Below are 26,607 nucleotides of genomic sequence, written 5' to 3'. Positions count from 1 at the left end.
ATGTGTATGTGTGTGTGTGTGTTTTTAATCACCATTTTATTTTCTTAAGGGACAACACTATACAAATGAAACTTGGATATATTTAAGAGTATTTTGTATAGCAGTATAGATTTATAGATATGTAGTACAGAGCTATTTTCACAATAATGACTGTATGTTGAGTTATTTTCAGAGGACAGTAAATCTATACTATACTATATACTACATAGTATTGGCCCCTGGGAAGATGCTAAAATGGTTGCTGAAATGAAAGGGGTGTACTCACTTTTGTGAGATATTGTATATCAATTTAATAAAATGACAAATTACATATCTAACAAAAACACGTAGTGGTTTTCACTTTACTACATGTACATATACACAGGGTATAAATGACTCATTTGTATAAAGCCAAATAATTAGAAAAATCAAAAAACAAATAATCAAAATGAACTGTTAAAAAAGGTCTGATTGTGTAGAGTTGTGTTGGCTTATGGGTGAGAGACGAATTGGTACACAGTGGTTTTCATATGCATTGTTTTTCATTGAAAAGTGCCTAAACATAAAACCAGTGTTGTTAAAATTAAACGCAAATTCCAAAAGCCTAAATAAACCCATCTCTTTCCGTTCAAATTCTTTTTGTTATGTTTGGCAAGTGGAAATATTTAGTGATAGAAAAGTTTATCTGGGAAGCATTTCGTCAAGGTCTGCCACAACATATGACACCACGGCCCACACAGCTGAACAGAGATTCATCTCGGTTTTGTTCTGCACGGTCATCATGTCACCCTCAGTGTGGTGGAACCAGAAGTACTTGCTGTCTGCTGTATGCAGGCTAGCACCTAGGAAAGAGAAACATGGAATGAAATTAGATTAATCGATTTTTAAGTTACAGTGCAACCCAAATTTCAAATCATACCCATAGCAAAAAGCACAGTTTAACCTACACCTACTGTTTATCACTCTTTCAATTCTATTGAACCTGGAAACTAGGCACCTCTGAATGAAAAAAAATCTAAATGTTTAGGTGAGCAAAAGTTTTCGAACTATACTTTCTATGAAGTATTTTTACATATACAGTGGGGGAAATAATTATTTGATCCCCTGCTGATTTTGTTAGTTTATCGCCTTACAAAGAAATGAACAGTCTAGAATATTTATGGTAGGTTAATTTTAACAGACTGAGAAATAACAACAACAAAATCCAGAAAGAAATAATAAATTAATATTATATATAAATTAGTTTGTATTTGATCAAGTGAAATAAGTATTTAATGTGGTTCCAACCAGCAAGAATTCTGACTCCCACACACTCAAATTAGTCCTGTCCCTCATTATGTGTTTAAAAGACACCCATCACAGAATCAACCACTTCCATTCAAACTTCTCCACCACCATGCGAAAGACCAAAGAGCTGTCAAAGGACATCAGGGACAAGATTATAGACTTGCACAGGGCTGGAATGGGCTACAAGACCATCAGCAAAAAGTTTGGTAAAAGAGAGACCACTGTTGGTGCGATAATTTAAGAATGGAAGAAATACAAGATAAGTCAATAACCATTGCAAGAAATCATACTACCTTCAACATGCATAACCGATTATTTTGTAAGCTTTTCCTTTATGAGCAGATCCTTACTTTCTCCACATTTTGGCTTTTCTAACACTTGAAATAGGTTAGTCTTGGTCCCAAATTCTTATAGCTTCTCTATCTATCTCTTTTTGTAGTTTCTAATATGGCTTTCAGATTTTACTCATGAACAGTGAGCTGCATCTTAAGGCATGGACTCTATATTTCTGCTCTTTTAGTATCTTTAAACAGTGGATTGTGTTACCTTCACCCCTGCCCTGTGGAGGTTGTCGTGGTGGTTGTGATGTCACTGACTGTTGTTTTTGGATTTTTCTTTATAGCTCTTATAATGTTTTGATTACGAACTGCTGTTGGCTTCGCTGACCTGTTCAGTGTTATTTAATGCCATCTTAAATTCAGATCTATTCTCTCAGAATCCTCTTTTGATCTCAGACCTAAATGTTTCCAATGTATAGCAAAGAAACATAAGACATGTTCCAGTACTCACATAGGGGACATTATCTGCTGGCTTTAATTTTGTTTCTCAGAATTGCTTGAGTCACTGAGCTGCACGTCATGTGCCTGAAGCCCTCAGTTAAAGGATTTGATGACTGAAAGGTCAACAATCATCAAAAGGTTTCCGATATGTGCCGCCATAGTCATATTCATTATATATCCTTTTACACTGTAATGCTTGTTTTGGAACCAAACCTTAAACATACCACTCTCTCTCTCTCTCTCTCTCTCTCTCTCTCTCTCTCTCTCTCTCTCTCTCTCTCTCACTCTCTAACACACTCATGCACGCACACACACACACACACACACACACACACACACACACACACACACACACACACACACACACACACACACACCCCCCACAGGTCCTGATATAAGTTGTTTGAGGAACATTTTCTATTCTTTACTCAATTGTTTTCATTTCAAGAATGAATTGGAAAATGGAAGAACCGCCATCAAAAGCACATGTGTTTGTAGTTAGAGTTCTCCAGTTTCTGTACTGTTTCCAGATGGGAATCTCTTCATCCAGAACCCTCAGCTATCCCTCTGCTATTGTTGAGGAAATGCAGCAAACAGTCAAAGGCTTTAAAAACAGCGAATTTAGCTGTATCTGCACAGCGAAAAAGAAATAGTCCAGAGGTGGAATAAATTGTTGTGCTCATTAAGAAAGGAGATGTCCAGGTGTTTTTAGAACTACACTAAATTAACAAGGCATTGAACAAATTCCAATCCAGCTTAGCATGATCTAATAAATAAGCAGATACAACAGCTCATATTTACTGCTGCAAAACAGGAGATGCTGTTCCCCATTGAAAGAAAAACATTTGAGTATGCTTGAAATATAAAATATATTCACACAGAGAATGTGCAAAAATCCATCTTGACTGTAGAGTCACTCTACAGGGTTGTGCATGTTTGGACAGCTGGATGTTGGTGTGACTCATTTGTTTAAACATTTTGGTTTGAAACCATTGCAGAGTGGTCTCTATACATTTCCTCATTGACCTTTTACACTTAACATTTTCCAAAAGACACTGACTGATGTCATGGCTATCTATCTGCTATCAGCAGAATGGCATTTTGTACAGCAGTTCATTAACGCTCAGCCCTTAGAATACTTGTACTTTACTTCACAGAGCGGACTTTGCCATGACTAAAGCCAAACAGCATGAAACAAATCCATCAAGCCAAACACAAGTTAATTTGCAGTCATGGCAACATGACTGATAAGAACCGAAAAAGAAAGACAATTTCCTTTAGCATGGGGAAAGCTAAATAGAAAAGCATCATAGCAAAACAAAGGATTTTCAGATATTCTGAGGAATACTATCAGAAATATCATATAACATTTAAGCATGTTCAGGATGTCTCATTCTATTTATTTACTAACAAAAAATCAGCAGAATACAAATCGTACAATTCAAATCCCAACAGTAATATGGCCAGCCATAACCAGGAGCCTGGGGAGCAATTCTGGCCACAAAATTCACCTTGCTTTTGGTGGGGTGGTGGGGTTTTCTTTCTCCCCTGTCAATCACAGTGACACAACACCCATGAACATTTATGAGTTCATGTATGGCAGAAGAGGATAGTTTTCCTCCAGTTCCAAAAGACAGTGCTTGCTGGCTTTACATGTTGGGAAGCATGTGCTGGCCTTCCCCTTCCGCAGCTGGTAGCTGCTGTGTGATGAGGGAGAGCTGTTTAGTGAAAGAAATTGGCAAGTGACCAAACTGGGGAGAAAATAGGGAAAATCCGATTTTATACTGCGTATGCTTTGAAGTTATTAGGCACTTTTAGTAAAACCCAGTTAGCTGGTAGCAACTTTCAATCAAATATGTAAGATAATAAAAACACTGGGTAGGTTCTAATTTACCTTTTCCATGAGTGCCTCAAATTCAAACTTTATTACATAAAGCAGTGAAAGCACTGATGCAGGTCTGAAAAGTGTTTCCACTGTGTCTGTTAAGTATAAATGTGCTTGGACCTTGAATAAAGGCTCTTCAATGTGCTGGTCTAACAGCATCCATGTGAATCTAAGAAAAGCTCAGTTTCTCCCAAAGTATTTAAAGCATTTTATGAAAGTTATTTTATGGTTCCTTGCCTAAACTCAATTAATTTCAGTTCTTTAGTGAATAAATTACACAAACTCCCTGATGCCCCTGATGCTTTTTTCAAACAGATAAAATAAAAAACTCTCTAGCTTATACACACTAAAAAAATTATCGGTGACATTTGCCGATAATTATATGTATAATCAAACATAAAAACTCAGAATTTATTAAATCAGTATTAATATAGGCAAAATGGATTCTTCAGAGCCGTGGTGCCCAATACGTCGATCGCAAAGGTAGTGTGGGTAGATCACATGACATAAAAAAATAGATATTTATTAATGCATTTTTATAGTAGAAAGATAATTTTGACAGTAATTTTATAAGTAGCTCACACACTGAAAAAGTGTGTGCACCCCTGCTTTAGAGGATTGAATTTTTAAATTAAGCAACATAATTCATTATGGACTTACATATATAATAAGCAAAAGTATTGGAGCACCTTAGTGGTACCACACGGTTGGAGGCTCACAATTGTATAAGATGTTAATGGATGCAGTAGCATTACATTTTCCCGTCACTTGCACTAGGAGTCCCAAACCAGTTCCAGGATGTCACTGCCCCAGGGAGCTCCATCAAGATCTTAAGTGACCTGCTATAGAACTCTGAACCTAACCCTATTAAAACACCTTTGGAATACTGACTGCAACCCAGGACATTCTCATCTGACACCAGCACCTGATTTTTCTAACACCCTTGTGGCTAAATGGTCCCAAATCTCAGCATCTAACCTCCAAAATCTAGTGGAACATCTTGCCAAAAACCTTTGTCCTTATGAAATAAGATAGATAGACAGACTCTGAATAAGCTAATGTCATTTTAACATTTAAAAAACAGACTGCACAATTACCTAATTGCTCATGTTAACAAATGTTCAACTGACCTGGTACACCAGCCTGCATCCACATGTTTATATCGGTTCCTTCTCCATGTTTCTCTAGCGATGTTACCTTAATGGGTGCCAGCAGTTTCATTACTTCCTTCATAATGGCTCTGGCTTTGTCACTTCCAGTAAACTGCAGTCCAACAGGGGCAAATGTGCCCATATCAGACTCCATCACAAGGTTAATGTTGGAAATGTTTGTCTGTAAAACATTAGAATTTAGACGATAAGATATAAGGGGAAGATTACATTTTCGTGACATAACAATCATTAAGCTCTTATTTCATTGTTAAATTGATGTACAATGTATGAGTCTTCATTATTATTCATTAGACAGTGTGCTAGTTTAAATTATAATCAAGAGAATTCTTGATACTACTCCTCAATATCAGAGGAAAACAACAGAGAGGCCACATGCTGTCTTCATGAACATATTCACATGTTTTAAATAAGCCAAGGGAATACTTTCAAGTTAATGCTCTGCAATAGAAAGCTCAAGGTCTCACATTCTGAACATTTAGACACTGACCTTCACATTGTTCCACTGAGAAACTGTTTTTGGGAAATTGGTGAAATTTAAAATAGTATTGGATTGATTGCCCAGGTTTAAATTTGAAAAAATCATGAAAACAGCTTCACATTTTAAAACATCTAATATGGAAAGATAAAAAAAAAGGAGAACGTAGAGTGCTACTTCAATAAAAGTGAATGTAGAAAATAACCTAAAAGGAAAAAGATCAATAAAAACAATTTCACAGCTATCTGTGGCTGGGAGTTAAGGAAGAAAAATTGCTTGTGCTCTCTGGGTGAAAGGGATGGCATTAGTCTCTCTTCCCTGTCAATCAACACCATGCAAACCAGCTGTGGGCATCTACAACCTACTGTCTAGATAGAGTGCTTTGAATGAAGAGTGCATTCAGGGAAGCATGCGTTTGCCTTCATCTTCACCAGTTTGAAAGATCATGATATGAGAGTTAACTAGTGGGTGGAAATTCTTAGACCAAAGGGGAAAACAATGTCATGGATCAATAGGTGAGTATGAGCATCATTTACATAATTCACATCACATAATTAATTGTACAAGTTAAATATAAATACTTTGTGTTGATTGTAGTATTGCAAAGCTCCCACACCGCCTGCTTCCTCAGCAGTCCACAGAACAGCCCTCAGTGTCCTCTTAGGACGCAATCCTACAGATCAAGAATAAGAAAGTATTAGCCAACTATAGATCATATCACTCTACAATGAGTAGTAAAATGACACAAAATCATTTTGCTCAAGAGTCCAAGAATGACTCTATGGCAAAAAAACAACAACAAGAAAAAAACAGGCTAGAGCATCACATGCCACCTTTAGCAGCTTTAGCATTATGGCCAACCCTTTATCTTTGGTTGCACTTAAAAATCTGTAGAATCAGCAGAATCACTGTATTTAAATAATATGGCCTTATATTTTAAAAGTAATTTGTAATAATAATGGGATACAAATGAAGGCTGGTATTCAAGTTATAATATGTGAAGACGTCAAAAACACAATACCTATAGTTACCCGTAAGTATGATATATGTAGTAAGCTTTAGTTTATATTGCAGTTGTCTTATGGCCTGAAATACTAATAAAAGCATATAAAATGGCATACACAATTACTAAATCATTTTGCCAGAAAACAGTTTCAGTTTATTTTTTATTTGCAAAAAATCCTGCCAAAATTTTTTAACCATAGCCTTTGTTTTTTTCCATCTAGAAGATAATGAAAGAACGTTTAGCACTACAGCCACTAAATTGTCCTGATATTAAATTAAACATCAAAAAAATTTGAAAAAGAAAACTTACAAAACAGTTGGTGTAAAGAAACTTCTTTTTCTCTAAACCAATTATGCAACATTTTGGAAGACATTTAATTAATATTTCATTATCATTCCTCTTTCAGCATAAGAAGCAAGAAATGCTTCTAATTATTTCTTGAAAGGATGCTTCTACACTTAAAAAAAAACAGCCATATGTAACAAATATAAACCATAGTAGACTACATATGACTCATTTCTTTCATCATTTCAAGACATTAAGATTGCACTATTGTATTTTCTCAACAACTGTAAAAGAACGTTGACTTACATGCAAGCTGGCACCAAGTGTAAATCTAGAGTTCAACAGAACCATGCATGAAACTGTTGTTTGGGAAAAAAAATGATTGCAGAAGGATTTTCTTTTTACTTACACCAGTAATAAGATTTAAAGCTAACCAATATTGCAAGTTATTTAGTTTCATTATCAGTGAAGCCAAAACTTGTGATTACAAATAAAAATCTGATTAATTCTGCAGTTATATTCCTGCCAGAAATTATGACACACTCACTTGGGAAAGAGTAAATCTACAAAACAACATTCTCAGACTTTGTAATGGTTAAAAAAAAACATGCAATTAAATGCAGAGCAGTAGCTTACTGGGCGTTTTTATCATTCCCGAGTCCCAGGAGTGCAATTCAAACAGAATGCAAACAGATTCTTACCCAGGTCTTTGATGAGAGACAAGGCTTCCCAAGAAATAGCCACTCCACCTCCATCATCCATAGCCCCCTGTCCTACATCCCAACTGTCTAGATGGCCACTCAGCAAAACAACCTTCAAAGAACATCAACATATAAATATATGTTAATATATAACTATAATTAATATTTTGCTAGTAATTATTTTCTTATTGATTTTTTTTTTTATATATATTTATCTATATACATTTTTTGCTCATGATTTGACAATTATATCTTCTTTGACCATTAAGCCTGGCAGTCTACCCTTTATTTTTTGCTTAACCCAAAAAGCCATGGCAGCCTTGCACTGTTCTTTCTCTTCATGTAAAATTACCGTTTCTATATTATGAATGCTCACGGTTTACATATACATGCCAGCATGCAGATATACACTTCTGCATATAAATACATTCTTTTTAACTCTCTTCCTGTGGACACAGGAAGCATTAAAAAAACTCTAAATGTACCAAACCAAGAGGTATTGTGTCAGTACCAGTCAACCCAATATGCCAACTTCTGGTCTTAGTTTAAGTTTTGTTTACATGTGGTTATGGATACTGAACTTTTTTTATTCAATGTACTGATTGCTTCAGTCCAAAGGAGAAGTAAGAACTTCCCATGACTAATGGTTTGATTTCTACAGATATAGATATGAGAACAGAAAATAGGATAAATGCTAACATATAATAACATTATACTAACACTTATTTTCTAAAAGCCAGTATAAAGTGTAAGGATGATATACTAATTATAGGCTTGTCTCCAGGCAGGGCTCTAAGTAAAGAGTAAAATTTGAAGGGGCATGCTGTTATAATCGACACAGGGTACTATGATATTACCACCCCAAAGTTTTCAACAACACTACTCAAAGGGTTTAATTACTCCAATACCACAACAACTGCCAAAACTAACTTTATTTGTTAAAGAGGGGTTTTTTTTATACATTTTTTATACATTTAATCATATTTAATGTTGTGGAACAGCTAAGAGACAAGTTAGTTCCTGTTATCAAGTTCCTGTAATACAAACTATAAACAGTTTCTCCACTCTTTTCATGCTGTTAAGACTAAAAAAAAAAAAATCAACGTCATGTTACCGAGAAAACAAAAAAAAGAAATTTCCTCTGAAATGAAAATTTTTTATTGTCAGGAAATTTAAAGAAGAATTTCTTCCCAAGAATGCAAAAAAAATAAAAAAAATAAAAAATTGGAAAAAAATTGGAAAAAAAAACAAAAAACATTTCATAAAGCAAGAAATAAAACAATTCATAAAACAATTACACATTTTTATTTGAACTCAATTATCTGGTTTGGTATTTGGTTATTTTTGGTCTACCAAACAACTTTAGAAAAAATTAATTAACATCTTTAGACTAACCAAAAATATTTAAACAATGCTGTTATTAGAAATTACATCCTCACGTTAAACCAGTGCTGAAAAAATACAGTGCTTCAACTATGAGGAAATACTTGAATGTAAGTTATTTAATAAATAAAGTATTTATTAAAGGTGCTTTTTTAATGCTTGTCACATACTTTTGCAGCACAGTAAAATTCTTTCTTCACATATCCTAGCAGTGTTAGAAAGCTGGGGTTTAGAGTGCAGCGTCAGCCATGATTATAAGGGCCTTGTTTAAGAGCCCCAAGAGTGACAGGTTGGCGATAACGAGCATTAACCTTCCGGTCAGTAAACCAGAGCCTTAACCACTTAGCTACTACCTCCCCTATTACTGAATTTGACATAAACCCAATGCATTATCATGTGTCTCAAAGTTCGATGTTTTCAATTTATAAGCCTCTAGTCCAGGTATAATTTTTACAAGGGGCCACATGAGAAACCTGGATTGTGTCAGAGGGCCACACAAACGATAATATTTTAGGGATGCACCGAAATGAAAATTCTTGGCCGAAACCAAAAACCAAAAATGAGGAAACCAAGGCCAAAACCGAAACACCAAAAGAAAAGATTGTCAATTTTTAGAACCATTGCATTTATGGCTATAAATTAGTACTAACCTCACTAAAATCAATGCATTGCAATTCAAAGAATAAATCAATTACAAAAGTGTTTTATTTATTATAAATTATTGTTATTTATTTGTTACCATTCATAGTATTGACAGACAGGCAGCGGTCAATTATTATTAGCAACGGGTCTGTTAAACAAAAATAATTGACCGCCGAACGTTTGAAAGCCCATTCAAGTGAATGGAAGGTTCTAATCTACAGCATTAAGAAAAACCGTGTAATAAATAATATTATATTATAATAATTATTATTTTCGGGATCCACGGGGAATGTTTCAAAGATCAATCCGTCGAGCCACTGGTGACCACTGATCTAAGGCAATGAATTGCATCATTTTTTGTGTTATGCCTTTTGCCTTGGCACCATCACTGGAAAACTTTCCTGCCTTTTCAAAAACGTCCACTACAGACTCACGCGCATGCTCTGATTGACTTTACTTTTCTTTGCCGCGTTCTTCTCTTATTTAGAATGGCAATCGGGATGTTTGGATTTCAGGTGATAAATTAAACCCGACTTGGAGAAACTATTTGCAGATACACCCCCTCTTGAAATTTTAGCATTGCATGTTTTGCAAATCGCTCTCTGCACACCGCAGACATGTTGGCTCTTATCCAGATAACCGTGTGCTGGCTGCGCTTTTTTATTGCGTCATTACAATTGTGTTTCTGCCGTGTTGTTTCGGTGATTTAGGCATTTCGGCCGAAAATTTCCGGTGGCCGAATTTTCGGTTCATCCCTGTAATTTATGACTGGCTTCACGCGGGCCGGACAGGGACGTGGACAGGGACGTACAAAGGGCCGGATGTGGCCCACGGGCCGTAGTTTGCCAGGTCTGCTCTAGTCACAACTTTGCCCTTGGTATTTGTCCCAAGTATACATAGGGACAAGTTATTTTCCTGACACATTCATCTTATTTTGAGGTTGAGTTGCTAGGGGCAATCATGAACAAAGGATTCCTTGATATCTGCTCCTATGGGGCATCTTATTTTCATGATTTATTTCATAATGAGAAATGCAAGACAGCCACTGAAAATCTTTATTAAAGTAAAACAACCCTTGGGATTTTCTAGCCAGGAAACAGCAACTGCATAAATCAGACACTGCTGAGAATGTATAGTAGCACAAACATTAGGCAGATAAATGAAGCACGCAGCAAGCTGAACTGCCTGATGAATGATTTTATTCTATATTCTATATTATGACTAAGGCTGAAACGAATCCCTGAGTAACTCGAGTAATCCGAATACAAAAAAAACTTTGAGGAAAATTATTTGTTTGTTTACTTTATGGACTATACTCCTTTTGGCCCATTTAACTACACATGGAGCACAGGGAGACAATTATTACTGACGCACCACCCACTAAACTCTGTTGCACTCTGTAAACACTATGGAAGCCTTTTTACACCACATTAAAAAGTTTGCCTAATTTCGAGATTGTTTAAGCCAATCAGGCAGCTTCACCCCTCTCTATCGTGCCAGAAAGATTTACACATTGAAAATGAAATTGGCCACAATTAATAGAATCACATGGTATCAAACAAAGCCTCCGATCCCTGGAGAAAACTCTGTAACAATCAGCTCTGGAGGAGACGGAACAAGGCAGATAAAGCAGAGGAGCCCCGTTCATACACCAACAGCTTCAAACTTCAGGCTGACAACACGGTTACCAATGGATTCACCAGAAATGTTGGATGTTCACATGAAATAAAGTCGCAACTGCGAGAAATAATGTCGCAATTCTGATAAAAAAATTAATTAGAATTAGGCGAACGTTGCTTGTTTTTTTTTACAGGCTTCCATACAACACAGAAGACACTACAGAAAGAAAAATGGAGGACGGGGGAGAAAACAGTGAGAAGATTCAGGCCAAAGAACACAACAGAATGTTTCCAAAGTTTGGGATCATTTCAAACTAAAACATAAAGAAAACACAATACAGTGCATTTACCTTTTTTAAAAGTCATTTGAAATAGATTTTTATATTTAAATATTTATATTTTAATTATGATTTTATATATATATATATATATATATATATATATATATATATATATATATATATATATATATATATATATATATATATATATTTTTTTTTTTTTTTTTTTAATGTAAACAGGTTTCACTGCATTCTGATGTCATAACAAAAAGAAATGATTAAATCATATTACATTATACTGAAAATCAATGTATATGTGATAATGTAAAGAGATTAGGACTTTGAAGAGAATAAAGGCATATAGTACATATATAACATACAGTGTTGCAACACAGTGTTGCAGTCAACAATGAAAAACATGGCAACATGTTCTGTTATAACGTCTGTCTGAAATGGCACCAAGTAACCTTTGTAGTCAAGAATGATAATCTGTAAATTGAGTCATGTCAACTAAACTTCTATCTGGTTAGATCGATATATTTCACCACTCATCCGATCAGCTTCTTCATTCCTGGAACTAACTTTCTAACCAGATAGGAGTCCAGTTGACATGACTCAACTCGCAGATATCTACAGCTGGATGACTGAGAATATTTTATTAATTTTCACATTATAAAACAAAATACTAAAACTAATACCCTATACATATTCCCAAGTGTTGCCAAAACAATCCTGCTGTGTGATTTGATCACAGCTGTCACAAATGTGAACAAGATTCGCAACCCTATTAAGAAATTTTCCGCTAACTACAATACTATTCATGTCCCAGCATCAGTTCATATAACATACATACTAATTGTCCGAAATTAAAATAGGATCCCACCTCCCACTGAGGCATGAAAGTAAGAAATTGTTTACGAAAAAACACAGATTTTTATAAAGACACTTATTTAGATGCTGTAAATATATCTAAATAAAAATTTCATACCAGATACAGAATTGCTTACATCCACAAAAGATAGTTGGTTGAGGAATATCACAGCATAAATAAATTAAATTAGGCAAATGTTGTTTTTTTTTTTTATTATTATGACATGAAATAAAAATGTCTTCTGAACTCACTAAATTAGACTTAGCAAACCTGTTCCTCTTATAATGCACACCATGTTATCCACATTACACAGACAACAACATTCACCAATTTGTCCAAACTGTTTTCTACATTTGACACATAGCCGCTGTGTGGGAGGGACTTCTGGTCTGCTAGAAAGCAAATAAACATAAAAAGACCCAAAAAAGCATTTGGTGGACATATCTAAACATCCAGCAGACATTCCATTTCCTCACATATTGACAGTGAATGTTTACAGGAATCTACAATTATAGAAAAACCCATCAAAAATATACTTGTAGACAGACACACAGAAAACACCCTGACATCTTCCTGTAGTGTGCACACTTTTTCAATCTGATTAAAGATATTAAACCAACTATCCAAAAAAAAAGATGCATCTTGAAAGAAAAAAGAAAAAAAAATTAAACGCTAAATGCAAGCATGTCATAAATCTGGAACAGAGGTCACTGACCCTTATTTAAGAGCTGCCCGTTGTGTGCTGTAACTCCAAAAAAAATAAAATCACAACATACATCATTTAGACCATCTGGATATATAATGCAAAGTTTGGAAAAAGGGGAATTCATGACAGAATATAAGGTTATAACAGCAGAAAAAACTTACTCATCATAAAGAAAGAGTGCATAGGATTTATGTGTTTTAATGATAAATGGTCCTGTCTTACACAAGCAGTGTCACATTAACTAGGGCAAAGTACAGTCATGGACATTAACATTGTCACTGCTGAAACTGGCTCCCTGATCAGAAATGTGTTCAAATGAAATGACCTGAAAACAGACTCATGTGGTTTTGACACCAGCATTAAATAACTATGTACCTTCTGTGTATCCGACCATACTGCTGTATCTAGTGAAGAGGCATTTAAACCCAAGCTGGTTAAAAACATTACACTATGCAGCTATTAGAGTGTCTGACCATTTTAAAACCAAAACCTAATTTTGCAGGAACATCACTGAGATATGAGTCCAGAAAAAAAAAGATTAAAATAGATAAAAACAAACAATAATTCAACTGTGCTTAAATCCAGATAAGATAGACACTACTGAGCACATGCTAACCAATGTCTAACTGCTGATGTCACGAGCATATAATACTCATACTGAGAAAAACAACTGCATGTGTCTGGGTATTAGCATTATTTTATTTTTCAACTTAACAAGCAGCTATATTGGGACATTCACAGACCACTGCTCAGAGTCTAAACCTCATCAAATCTCATGCAGAGAACATTTACATTCCTAATCCAGAGTTTAGTCTTTTCAGTTAGAAGTGTAACACTTAAGCTATTGTATTTAACATTTGAGCTTCAACAGAGAGCAACAGTGTATAGCTTTTCATAAGTAACACCCAAACATAGATTTCCCATTATCCACAACTTCCTATTATTCAAATATTTTAAAACGTCTTCCACTTACAAAACTGGCAGCCTTAAATCTCTCTAAAAAGTCTTACATGATGAAAACCCAAAAGGCTTGAGAAATCTTTTAAAGATGTTCTTGAAGCTACCAATCTTCCCTGGTGGTCATGAAGATGCTGTTTGGTGCCACAATGCTTTATTATTGCTTGATGCATTATTTATAGGACATAGGGCTGCCTGAAGAAATAAATGGATATGACATGGCAAACCCCACAAGACAACAGCAGTGTAAACTTTCAGCTCAATTCTCCAAACTCACTGAAAACAAACTGTCATTCCAGACAGATAATAAAATTGTATGTGCAAGGAATACAAAGTGTCTTAAATATATATTTTTAGCATGCTATCTCATTTAGAAATGCACTGGTTAATTAAGAACCAGGTACGAACAGTACGTTTCTTCAGATTTTAAACAGGTTCTTCTCTAATTAAAAATCATACAAATACAGGTTAAAATCAGTTAATGCTAACACCAGCAATCAGAATGGGGAAAAAGACTGCAGTGACTTTGACCATGGCAGATATCTAGAGTTTATACAGAACATTGCAAAAAAAACATCTAGATAAAAAGGTCAGGGGAAATGGCCAGATTGGTTTGAGACAACATGAAGGCTACAGTGACTCTTATATATGCAATCAATGTGAACACACAACACTCTAAACATTGGGTTAATGGGCTACAATAACAGGAGTCTACATCAAGTTCCACTACTGTCAATTCAGAACAAGAATCTGAGGAAAAATGGAACTAATGCGTAACTACTGCTTCCATGCTATAAGGGAAAGCCATTTGTGGAATGTTAATGAGAGCTATCTAAACAGGTTCAATGAAAATGATACTAAAGAATGCAAAAGTGGTAGAAATTGTATCAACATTAACATTTTAAACATTCCTCAACATTTCCTTTGGCCATAAAATTGCATAAGAGAAAAAAAGAAAACATGTGGATCTAAAACTCCTGTGTTGAGACACCACCCTTCATCCTATGAAGATGATTCAAGCTGTATATGTGAGTGTGTATATGTGTGTGTGTGTGTGTGTGTGTGTGTGTGTGTGTGTGTGTGTGTGTGTGTGTGTGTGTGTGTGTGTGTGTGTGTGTGTGTGTGTTGGTGTGTGCGAACTTTCCAGACCATGTCTATGTTTAATCAACTAGCAATGTGCTCTCCAGCAGGGCTTTCAGCTCCATCACTGTGGGGGAGGAACTGTCTGTGGATCTGTAATTACTGCAGACTGGGGCAGCATGACTGTCACACATCTCCAACTACAACCCAACTGGCACCACATGGGATAATATAGGATGGCAAAGCACCATAAAGAGTAGGGGTCATTCCATGTCACATCACCTGAAGTTTAGAGGATTTTTTTCACAAGCTATTGCAAATATCACAGCCATTTTATTCAAGTTGAGCCAAAGATTTTACCTTTTAAAATGTTTTGAAAAACAAACGAATAAACACAGAAAACAACACTCTTGTCATTTGTCTGTCGATCTCTACATAAGAAATATGCTGTCAGAAATTAGATTAATCTTCTATAGCAGGAAAGCATTCGCCAGTTGTCCAAAGATAACAAGTCTAATTCTTAACGGTGCCACAATTTTTAATGAATGGGAATTTAAGAGAGAAAAAACTGTCAGAGAGGGGTGAAATACACTCATTTTACTGTCAATCACAGCAACATTTGTCAATCATGGCTGTCGGTAAACTCACACGTGAGGAAGGGGCACCTAGAACTTTCCTCTGACACCTTACTTATGTTACACTACAGCAACTCACAAAGGTAAGACTGGCTTTATGCATCTCATGTCTAAGAGAAAGCAACCATTAATTTCCATCTACAGTTGTGTGACTGGGGATACCTTGGTGTTGATTGGCCAAGACCAAAATTAGAAATAGGAAAATAAACAAATAAACAAATAAACGAATTAATTAATTAATTAATTAATTAATTTTAAATAATAATAGTAATAATAATGACACTTGAAAATACTGTGGCATCAAAAGTCACATTTACTTTTTCAACACTTCTAGAATTATTCTATTACTGTGGCCCTAATGTTTACTGGAGTTGCAATATGAAAAGGTAAGTTGGTGTACATGAAGCCTATAAACAGAAATAATGTGCTCAAACATCATATTTATCCCCATGTACTAAGTGTAAGTGTGAGTTATTTAAACTAGAATGAGCAAACATGTGACCATAAGGAACTTGACCAAGGGAGAAAAATCCCAGAAAATGTGAACCATTGCTTTTCACATGATCTGTGTGATGCAGCATTTGATTATCATTAATAATGTATTATAACTCATGACAGTTACAAAATAACTACTATTACTCAAAATGACAATCTTCCTCCTAATAATAAAGAGGTTTTTCAAAGATGCATCTATATCTTGCCATTGTAAACAAAATACTAAATTCACTAAAACAATTTATCCTTTGGAACTTGAATAAAAAGTTATAAACCTAAAATAAAAATGATGAGTGGGAGATCATGAAAGAAAAGCTTCTTCAATCATCAGGTCAAATTTTCTCCTAAATCCCCCCACAACCAACAGCAGGCCTGTGACAGAAAGCTAAAGCTTTCCATGCAATAAAAACACTGCAAACAACCACTATGGTTAAAAAAAGAACAGCAAACACCACACTGGAGCTCCACAAACAGGCACCTTTCTTATTTACATCCATGACGGATGTCGTGCCCCACACACACACACAGACACACAGACACACACACACACACACACGTGCACACAAAATCTGATGGCAATAAAATTATTCTTAGTGGATTTGCATCTTTGTTCACTTATATAACAGTCCACATATTACATTAAAATTAGGTTTGAGTATTGTATAATGAACATATTTAATGTAAAGTTACAGGATATAGTCACCAAATATTTTATTTGGTGGTCACCTGTACACAATCTCATTCATACAATTATTTAATCTGCTAATTGTGTAACAGCAAAAAATCATGCAGATCCAGTCCAGTATTTCTAAGTTATGTTTACATGAAGTAAATCATTAAAATGGGGAAAAAATGTGATCTCAGTGAATCGACCATTGCATGATTGTTGGCTGGTTTGAGTATTTCTGTTGCTGCTGATCTCCTTTTCGCATACAAGTCTCTAGAATCTACTCAGAATCGTGCATTAAAGACAAAAAGCATCCAGTGAGTAGCCGTTCTGCTGACAGAAACACTTTGTTTGTGATAGAGGTCAACAGAGAATGGCCAGACTGTTTCAAGCTGAAAGAAAGGCTACAGTAACCAAGTCGGGATACATTTCTGTCACCAAGGAAAAGAAAGCTGAGAATGCAGTGGGTGACAGGCTCAACAAAACTGGACAATTGAAGACTAGAGAAATGTAGCCTGGTCTGGTGATGGACACAGATAGTAGGATCAGAATTTGCCATTAGTAGCATAAATCCTGCCTTGTGTCAACAGTCCAGGTTGGTGGAGGTGGAGTAATGGTTCGGTGATTGACTTTGGCCCACTTTAGCCCCATTAATTCCAAACAATCATCACTTAAATGCCATTGCCCAGTTGTAGATTGTGGCTGACCATGTGCAGCCCTTCATGCCCACAATTTACCATCTTTTAATGGCTGCTTTCAGCATGATATTGCACCAAATCATAAAGGAAAAGTCATTTGTAAACCCAATTTGAGCCATCACAGTGAGTTTAGTATTCCCCAGTGGCCTTTCTAATCACCAGAACTGAATCCAGTTTAACACCTTTGGAATGTGGTAGAACAAGAGACTGGCAGCATGAAAATGTACACTTAGGTATTTCAGTGGCTAAGATAGAAAGGTGTCTAAAACACAAAGTGCATTATAGCCTGTATAATCTGTGTAGCCGCAGAACAATCGAAGTCATGAGCGCCGTCCCTCACTGAAAGCACCTACAACAGGCATGTGAGCATCACTTGTGTTGTATTACACTGCAAAAATGGTCCAGTATTGCTTTGAGGAACATATAAAAAAAATGTAAAGTGTTGACTTAGGCTTAAAATTCACATCTCAGTCTAACAGAGCTTTTGTGGAAGGTGCTTGAGAAATTTAGACCCTTCTTTAGTCCCCACCTCACAAATTACAGAATTTAAAAGATCAACTGTTAACGTGTGAAACCAGATAACACAGCACAATATTGGAGGTCTTGCAGAGTCTATGCCTCAGTCAAGCAGGACCTACACAATATTAGGCAGGTGGTTTTAATGTTATGGCTGATCAGTGTATATAAATGGATCTTATATATTTATATTAATAGTCAGAAACAATTATTAATTTGGTTTTAGATGGTGTGATTACTCCCTGGTGTCCTTATTTACTGTCAAGAGTGTGCCCTCATAAACTTTCAGAAATAGGAAACAGTAGGGATATGCATTTATGAAGAAGTTGTGCTTGATCAGTGTATAAATGATGATTTCTCACTGCTCTAGACAGGACATATCAATTTGTCTCACTTCTAGTTTGGTGTCAATGCGAAATATAATATTTACAGACATTCCTACTACTACTACAATGTTGTTGCTTTTGCCCTGTTCAATCCATTGCTTCGTCAGTCTGATATTCCTGTCGGACAATGTTGTTGTTTTGACAAAATCCCAGTTTGAATGACCACAAATCTTTGAGGCATTTCTCAAACATTTGCACGCCTTGCATTTGGTTTCTGATGGTTAAAAACATTTTCAGCCACAATTTTGTGTAACAAAGCCCAATTGCAAAGGTCAAATTTCCGAAGATTACCTGGATGACTGAAAACCTTAATAATCATGTTGAGAAAAAGGAGACTTAACTTTACCCAGCTCTAAATACAGGAAAATAAAGGTGTGAAGCCTGTATGGTGACCATAATACACAACCTCCTACTGAAGTGTATTACGCAAGTCTTGGACAACACTATGTCCTTTGACGACATGAAAAAACTATAAAAAAAAAAAATTGAGTGTGCAGTCGCAAGTGAGTACATGTTCCCTCAGACAACAGATCATCTCTAGGATGACATCTGTGAGATGATTCATTGTCATTAAGGGTTTTCTAATAATATCCTTTTAAAGGAAAAACAAAGAAAAAAGCAATTGTACGTGCTCTGTGTTTTATGCACAGGCATGTACATTACATTTATGATGTGACCTCTACCATTTAGTCTCATGACTCAGAGAAAGGAGAGGGAAACAACCATAACCATATTTCTCTTTGACCATATTATTAATTATACTTAAGAGCTAGCAAAATACAATTAGATAAAAAAAGATATATTAAAAACAAAAAGACTTGGTCAAATATAAAACCAATAAAAAAAAGAAATGACTGGTTGACCACAATTTAAAATATAAATGGAAAAAAAAAGAGCTTTTAAAGGTAAAAACACACCAATGTGAAAATCACTGTCATCACTGATTATCATCCAGCAGTAAGGGAACTTTCATTGCAGCATTTTTACTACGATTATTATTTATTTTTATCTTTTAGACAGTGATTTTAAAGAATCAGCAACTGAAATGAATGTTCACTGTAACTTCTACAATCAGTGGCTGCATACTTGTATGCATGAATGTGTATTTTGCAAGTGCAAGAAGCACAATGTTTGAGAAAAGGCAAAGCCAAGGTCTGTAAACAATCAGGATTATCAGGTCTTTATCACCTCTCCCCACTGTATTACATAACTGCATCCTTTCCTTCTTGCTGTCTTAATACAAAAATATTCAAATTACTTTTAATGCAGATATTGTATTGAAGGACAATTACAATTCTTTTTAGTTATTTATCATCACAAGAAACAGATGAGCTCGCCTGGAACACTAGGATTTTTAAAAACAGACTATGTTCAATACTGTGTGTAGAAAACAGCAGTTTAATGTACTAGGACTTTTACAGAATTTAACAGGACTGTTCAACTTTTGGTATTATGACCTCGAAACAGCCATCAGACATTAACCTTTACTAACAATTTACTCACTGGAATATAGAGTCATGGAGAGTTCTGTCATTTTCAATGTTAAAATTGTCAATGCACAGTGGGCAATATGAAGCTATCCTATTCTGTTAATTGGTTGAAAGCTGAAGGCATCCTGTTGTGTTCATCTAGGCTCAAAAATCTCTCTCTAAAACATTAATCACCATTTCAAGAGAAACCACAAAACTGACATCACATGAGTAGTCAAAGGGCAACTTCTGCTATCACTCTATAATTGGCTCCCAGAGGCTGCTGGTGAGTCATGCAAAAGCACACGTCATATACACGTGAAATGGTCACTAACTAGGGAGTTATGGAGCACAGCAGAGTCTAAGACCATGTTTGAAGCCTTTAAGCACTTACTTGCTCTGGGTGTTCACTGCCTTTTATCTCAGCCACTGTGTTGAAGGAGTCCACGTCTTCAAGATGCTGAGCCTCCATAGTTAAATGCAGCACAATTTTTGTGCCTCTGTGTGCCATCCTGGCCATCATCTCAGCATCTTCCACCGTAATACAGGCTGTGGGGATCGGAGATACACCTGCCTGGTACCACTGCCACCCAGTGTGGGGGCTGCAACAGGTACATACAATGAGTCAGAGAGTAAAGTGACTATTCATCATGGTAAAACATCTATTATATCCAACTGCTTCAGACCTGTTGATGGAAAATGGGGTGATGGAGCGAATGAGTGAAGCCACTGCTCCTACTTTAGCTGCCTCTGAGGCTCCTGAAGCACGGTATGCCACTGTCTCCCCATAGCTAACAAAAGGCTGATTATACACCACAATCTTCCCCTTAGCTTTACCCGCCCTTCTTTTCAAATCATCAAAAGACTTAACCACCAACACTTCAGCTTCAATACCTGCCAGAAAAAGAGAATAAGAACAAACCATGTATTGGAAATGTCATAAGAAGTCTTCTTTTTGCAAGAAAAAAGATTGTAAAGAGGCATGTTTGCTTCTTGTAAATAGCAATGCGTATTGGTGCAATTCTGTCAAATAATCGCTTGAACAATCACAAACTACTAACCTCCTTTGGGAGTTCCAACACTACTCCCCAACCCAAGGATTGCCAAGGTGTGGTTTCGTGGAAGAACCATCACTGCATTCTCCCGTCCCCTTACCCAGTGTGGGATCTTCACAGGTTCTAGATGTACATTTTCCAGTCCATCCTGCCTCAACACATTGTACATGTACTTGATAGCCAAATCCAGATTCCTTGACCCGCTCACTCGGTTTCCAATTTCATCTGTGAGCGCTGCAAGTCGTTCATACGAGCGGTTCTGAGCTTTTCCATACACAGCCAGGTCTATTATTTTCTGGGCAATGCCAGAATAACCGGATAATTCCTTGGATACATCTCCCAATGATTTACTCCTGTAGTCATGTGGTTTACAGTAGCACTGTAATAAACTACCAATCAGAATAAGAAATGTCAGTAGGCCAGTGTTGTATATCCTTTCTGTCATCTGTAGGCAGGAAAAGAAAGAAAATGTTACTTGCCATCTGAATACTAAACAATATTTTAAATGTAGAACATCAGGTACTAAACAGAATTTTGCATCTTGCTGATACTGATGCAGAGATTAATATTTGTGTGATGGTTTATTAAATACAGTGAGGAAAATAAGTATTTGAACACCCTGCTATTTTGCAAGTTCTCCCACTTAGAAATCATGTAGGGGTCTGAAATTGTCATCGTAGGTGCATGTCCACTGTGATAGACATAATCTAAAAAAAAATATCCAGAAATCACAATGTATGATTTTTTAAACTAATTATTTGTATGATACAGCTGCAAATGAGTATTTGAACACCTAAGAAAGTCATTGTTAATATTTGGTACAGTAGCCTTTGTTTGCAATTACAGAGGTCAAACGTTTCCTGTAGTTTTTCACCAGGTTTGCACACACTGCAGGAGGGATTTTGGCCCACTCCTCCACACAGATCTTCTCTAGATCAGTCAGGTTTCTGGCCTGTCGCTGAGAAACACGGAGTTTGAGCTCCCTCCAAAGATTCTCTATTGGGTTTAGGTCTGTAGACTGGCTAGGCCACGCCAGGACCTTGATATGCTTCTTACAGAGCCACTCCTTGATTATCCAGGCTGTGTGCTTCGGGTCATTGTCATGTTGGAAGACCCAGCCTCGACCCATCTTCAATGCTCTAACTGAGGGAATTAGGTTGTTCCCCAAAATCTCGCAATACATCCTCTCCTTAATACAGTGCAGTCGCCCTGTCACATGTGCAGAAAAACACCCCCAAAGCATGATGCTACCACCCCCATTCTTCACAGTAGGGATGGTGTTCTTGGGAGGGTACTCATCATTCTTCTTCCTCCAAACACGTTTAGTGGAATTATGACCCAAAAGTTCTATTTTGGTCTCATCAGACCACATGACTTTCTCCCATGACTCCTCTGGATCATCCAAGTGGTCATTGGCAAACTTAAGACGTGCCTGGACATGTGCTGGTTTAAGCAGGGGAACCTTCTGTGCCATGCATGATTTCAAACCATGATGTCTTAGTGTATTACCAACAGTAACCTTGAAAACGGTGGTCCCAGCTCTTTTCAGGTCATTGACCAGCTCCTTCCGTGTAGTTCTGGGCTGATTTCTCACCTTCCTTAGGATCATTGAGACCCCACGAGGTAAGATCTTGCATGGAGCCCCAGTCCGAGGGAGATTGTCAGTCATGTTTAGCTTCTTCCATTTTCTAATGATTGCTCCAACAGTGGACCTTTTTTCACCAAGCTGCTTGGCAATTTCCCCGTAGCCCTTTCCAGCCTTGTGGAGGTGTACAATTTTGTCTCTAGTGTCTTTGGACAGCTCTTTGGTCTTGGCCATGTTAGTAGTTGGGTTCTTACTGATTGTATGGGGTGGACAGGTGTCTTTATGCAGCTAACAACCTCAAACAGGTGCATCTAATTTAGGATAATAAATGTAGTGGAGGTGGACATTTTAAAGGCAGACTAACAGGTCTTTGAGGGTCAGAATTCTAGCTGATAGACAGGTGTTCAAATACTTATTTGCAGCTGTATCATACAAATAAATAGTTTAAAAATCATATATTGTGATTTCTGAATTTTTTTTTTTAGATTATGTCTCTCACAGTGGACATGCACCTACGATGACAATTTCAGACCCCTCCATGATTTCTAAGTGGGAGAACTTGCAAAATAGCAGGGTGTTCAAATACTTATTTTCCTCACTGTATATACTAGGTCATATACTGTAAAAGCTTAAATATTTAGTTTATTGATGTCTTTGTAAAATAAAATGCTTCACATTGTAGCACTTTACATCCATCAGCTGTATACAAAGCTGTGTAGTGGCCAATCAATATCAAAAGTAACAAACGGAATAACAGATACCTCAATAACAAAAATTTACAATGCCAAGCAAAAGAAACAAACTAAGTTCAGGATCCAGGCCTGTGATGTCAAAAAACAAGGACTTTATTTAGCAGAGACCAAATCTGGCATCTTCTGTATCCACTGTAATGCCCATCTTTATTTTCCAACTATTACCTTTTCCACCACCAATATCTTTAAATAACTAGATTATTTTCAATTTAATGAAATACAGTGCATCCAGAAAATGTTTCACAGCTCTTCACTTTTTGTTATTTTACAGCCTTATTACAAAATGGATTCAATTCATTATTTTTCTAAAAATTCTACAAAAAATACCCCGTAATGACAACATAAACAATGTGTGTGTTCAAAATCTTTGCAAATTTATTAAAAAGAAAAAAAGAAAAAAAGTCACATGTACATAAGTTTTCACAGCCTTTGCACAGTAATTTGTGTGGCACCAATTACAGCCTCAAGTGTTTTTGAGTATGATGCTACAAGCTTGGCACATCTATTTTTGGGCAGTTTCTCCCATTCTTTTTTGCAGAACCTCTCAAGCTCCATCAGGTTGGATGGGGAGAGTCAGTGCACAGCCATTTTCAGATCTCTCCAGAGATTTTTAATTGGGTTTCATTCTGGGCTCTGGCTGGGCCACTCAGGGACATTCACAGAGTCGTCTAGTATCCACTCCTTTGTTATCTTAGAAGATGAACCGTCACCCCAGTCTGTTTTTTTTTTTTTTTTTTTTTTTTTTTATTTTATTATTTTTTTTTTTTTATCAAGGATGACTTTACATTGCTGCATACATCTATCCCTTGATCGTGACTAGTTTCTAGACTAGGTGCTAAAAAAACTTTCCCACAGCTTTATTCTGCCACCACCATGCTTCACTGTAGGGATGGTATTGGCCAGGTGATGATCGGTGCCTGGTTTCCTTCAGACATGGCACTTGGCATTCAGGCCGAAGCGTTAAATCTTTGTTTGCTCAATTTTGAGTGTCATAGCAAAAGCTGTGAATACTTATGTACAGGTGCAACTCAATAAATCGAATGTCATGGAAAAGTTAATTTATTCAGTAATTCAACCCAAATTGTGAAACTCATGTATTAAATCAATTTAAGTGCATGCGGACTGAAGTATTCGGTTCTTTTAATTGTGATGATTTTGGCTCACATTTAACATAAACTCTTAAATTCATTATCTCAAAAAATTTGAATATGGTGACATGCCAATCAGCTAATCAACTCAAAACACCTGCAAACTTTCCCTGAGCCTTCAAAATGGTCCCTCAGTTTGGTTCACCAGCCTACACAATCATGGTGAAGACTGCTGATCTAACAAATGTCCAGAAGACGATCATTGACACCCTTCACAAGGAGGATAAGCTACAAACATTCATTGCAGAAGAAGCTGGAGGTTCATAGAGTGCTGTATCCAAGCATGTTTAAAGAAAGTTGAGTGGAAGGAAAAAGTGTGGAAGACAAAGAGGCACAACCAATTGAGAGAACCACATCCTTGAGAGGCATGTCAGGCAAAATCTATTCAAAAATTTGGGTGAACTTCACAAGGAATGGACTGAGACTAGGGTAAAGGCATCAAGAGCCACCACACAGAGATGTGTCAAGGAATTTGGCTACAGTTGTCATATTCCTCTTGTTAAGCCACTCCTGAAACACAGACAATGTCAAAGGTGTCTTACCTGGGCTAAAGAGAAGAAGAACTGGTCCAAAGTCTTCTTTTCAGATAAGAGCAAGTTTTGTATTTCATTTGGAAACCAAGGTCCTAGAGTCTGGAGGAAGGGTGGAGAAGCTCATAGCTTGAAGTTCCAGTGTTAAGTTTCCACTGTCTGTGATGATTTGGAGTGAAATGTCATCTGCTGGTGTTGGTCCACTGTTTTTATTGAAAACCAAAGTCACTGTACCTGTTTACCAAAGGATTTTAGAGCACTTCATACTTCCTTCTGCTGACCAGTTTTATAAAGATGCTGATTTAATTTTCCAGCAGGGTTTGGCACCTGCCCACATGGCCAAAAGCAACAAAAGTTGGTTAAATGACAATGGTGTTGGTGTGCATGCAAATGGCCAGCAAACTCCCCAGAGCTGAACCCCACTGAGAATCTATGGGGTATTGTCAAGAGGAAAACGAGAAACAAGAGACCAAAAAATGCAAATGAGCTGAAGGCCACTGTCAAAGAAACCTGGACTTCCATAGAGTAAATGAACATACTTTCCAGAAGGCCAACTAAAAATGTTTTTTTTTATATAGGTCTTATGAAGTATTAAAACTTTTTGAGATAGTGAATTGTTGGGGTTTTGTTAAATGTAAGCCCAAATCAACACAATTAAAATAACCAGACTTAAACTACTTCAGTCTGTGTGCATTGAATTTATTTAATACAAGAGTTTCACAATTTGAGTTGAATTACTGAAATAAATTCACTTTTCCATAATACAGTATTCTAATTTATTAAGATGCACCTGTATGTGGTTTTTTGGTTTTTATTTTTATTTTTTTTATAAATTTGCAAAGATTTTAAACAAACCTATTTCACGTTGTCATTATGGGGCATTGTTTGTAGAATTTTGAGAAAAATTAATAATTTAATCCATGTTGGAATATGGTGTAACATAAAATGTGGAAAAAGTGAAGCACTGTAAATACTTTCTGCACTGTATGGGTAATATGAGCAAAACCCATCCGTCACTATTTTATTATTATTATTTTATTTATTTTATTTTTAAAGTAACGTGATTTACTCTTGGTCCAGCCGGTTCATGACCTTTTGACAAACCAACTCTAACCCTGACCATCTATTCTTCTGACACATTTATTTTTCTTGACAGCTCGCCTCTTCAGAAACTAAAACAAAGGTACATTGTACACACTGATGCTTCAAACGCTTCTAATGCTGATTGTAATCACACATTACTCACTTCACTTTTAAATATACTGATTAGTAATACATGATAGAAAAAACATTATACATCAAGTAGGTGGTAAAAGGTAAAAAAACGCACCCTCGCCGTAGTGTTATAATCTATTTACGGAACAATGAATTAATTCAGCTAAACATACATTACAATTTCATATCTATGTATATTCTGTTCCATAAAAACAATCAGTATATTTAATTCTACAAACCTTGTTAACATTGGACAGGCAGATCATATGACTTTTATCAGACAGTTTCACTTCCTCAATTTTCAGAGCGTTGAGAGCGCGCAGTGCTACGGCAAGCCGCTGGGACACG

General features: G+C 36.3%; 1 protein-coding gene across 1 annotated transcript; it reads right to left on the bottom strand.

Annotated features, from left to right (window-relative positions):
* Nucleotides 1-265: 265 nt before the first annotated feature.
* Nucleotides 266-26,607, bottom strand: LOC310731811 (carboxypeptidase Q-like). Its single transcript, XM_083551689.1, has 8 exons — nt 26,499-26,607; nt 21,036-21,474; nt 20,661-20,868; nt 20,369-20,576; nt 7,570-7,681; nt 6,159-6,250; nt 5,061-5,262; nt 266-821 (listed from the first exon to the last, which is right to left on the bottom strand). Exons 1-8 carry the CDS (start codon nt 26,523-26,525, stop codon nt 661-663), a joined length of 1,449 nt encoding a protein of 482 aa, XP_083407815.1. The 5' UTR covers nt 26,526-26,607; the 3' UTR covers nt 266-660.

Source organism: Silurus aristotelis (assembly GCF_946808225.1).
Source record: "Silurus aristotelis genome assembly, chromosome: 1".
Classification (NCBI taxonomy): Eukaryota; Metazoa; Chordata; class Actinopteri; order Siluriformes; family Siluridae; genus Silurus; species Silurus aristotelis.
This window is presented reverse-complemented; position numbering and strand designations above follow the sequence as displayed.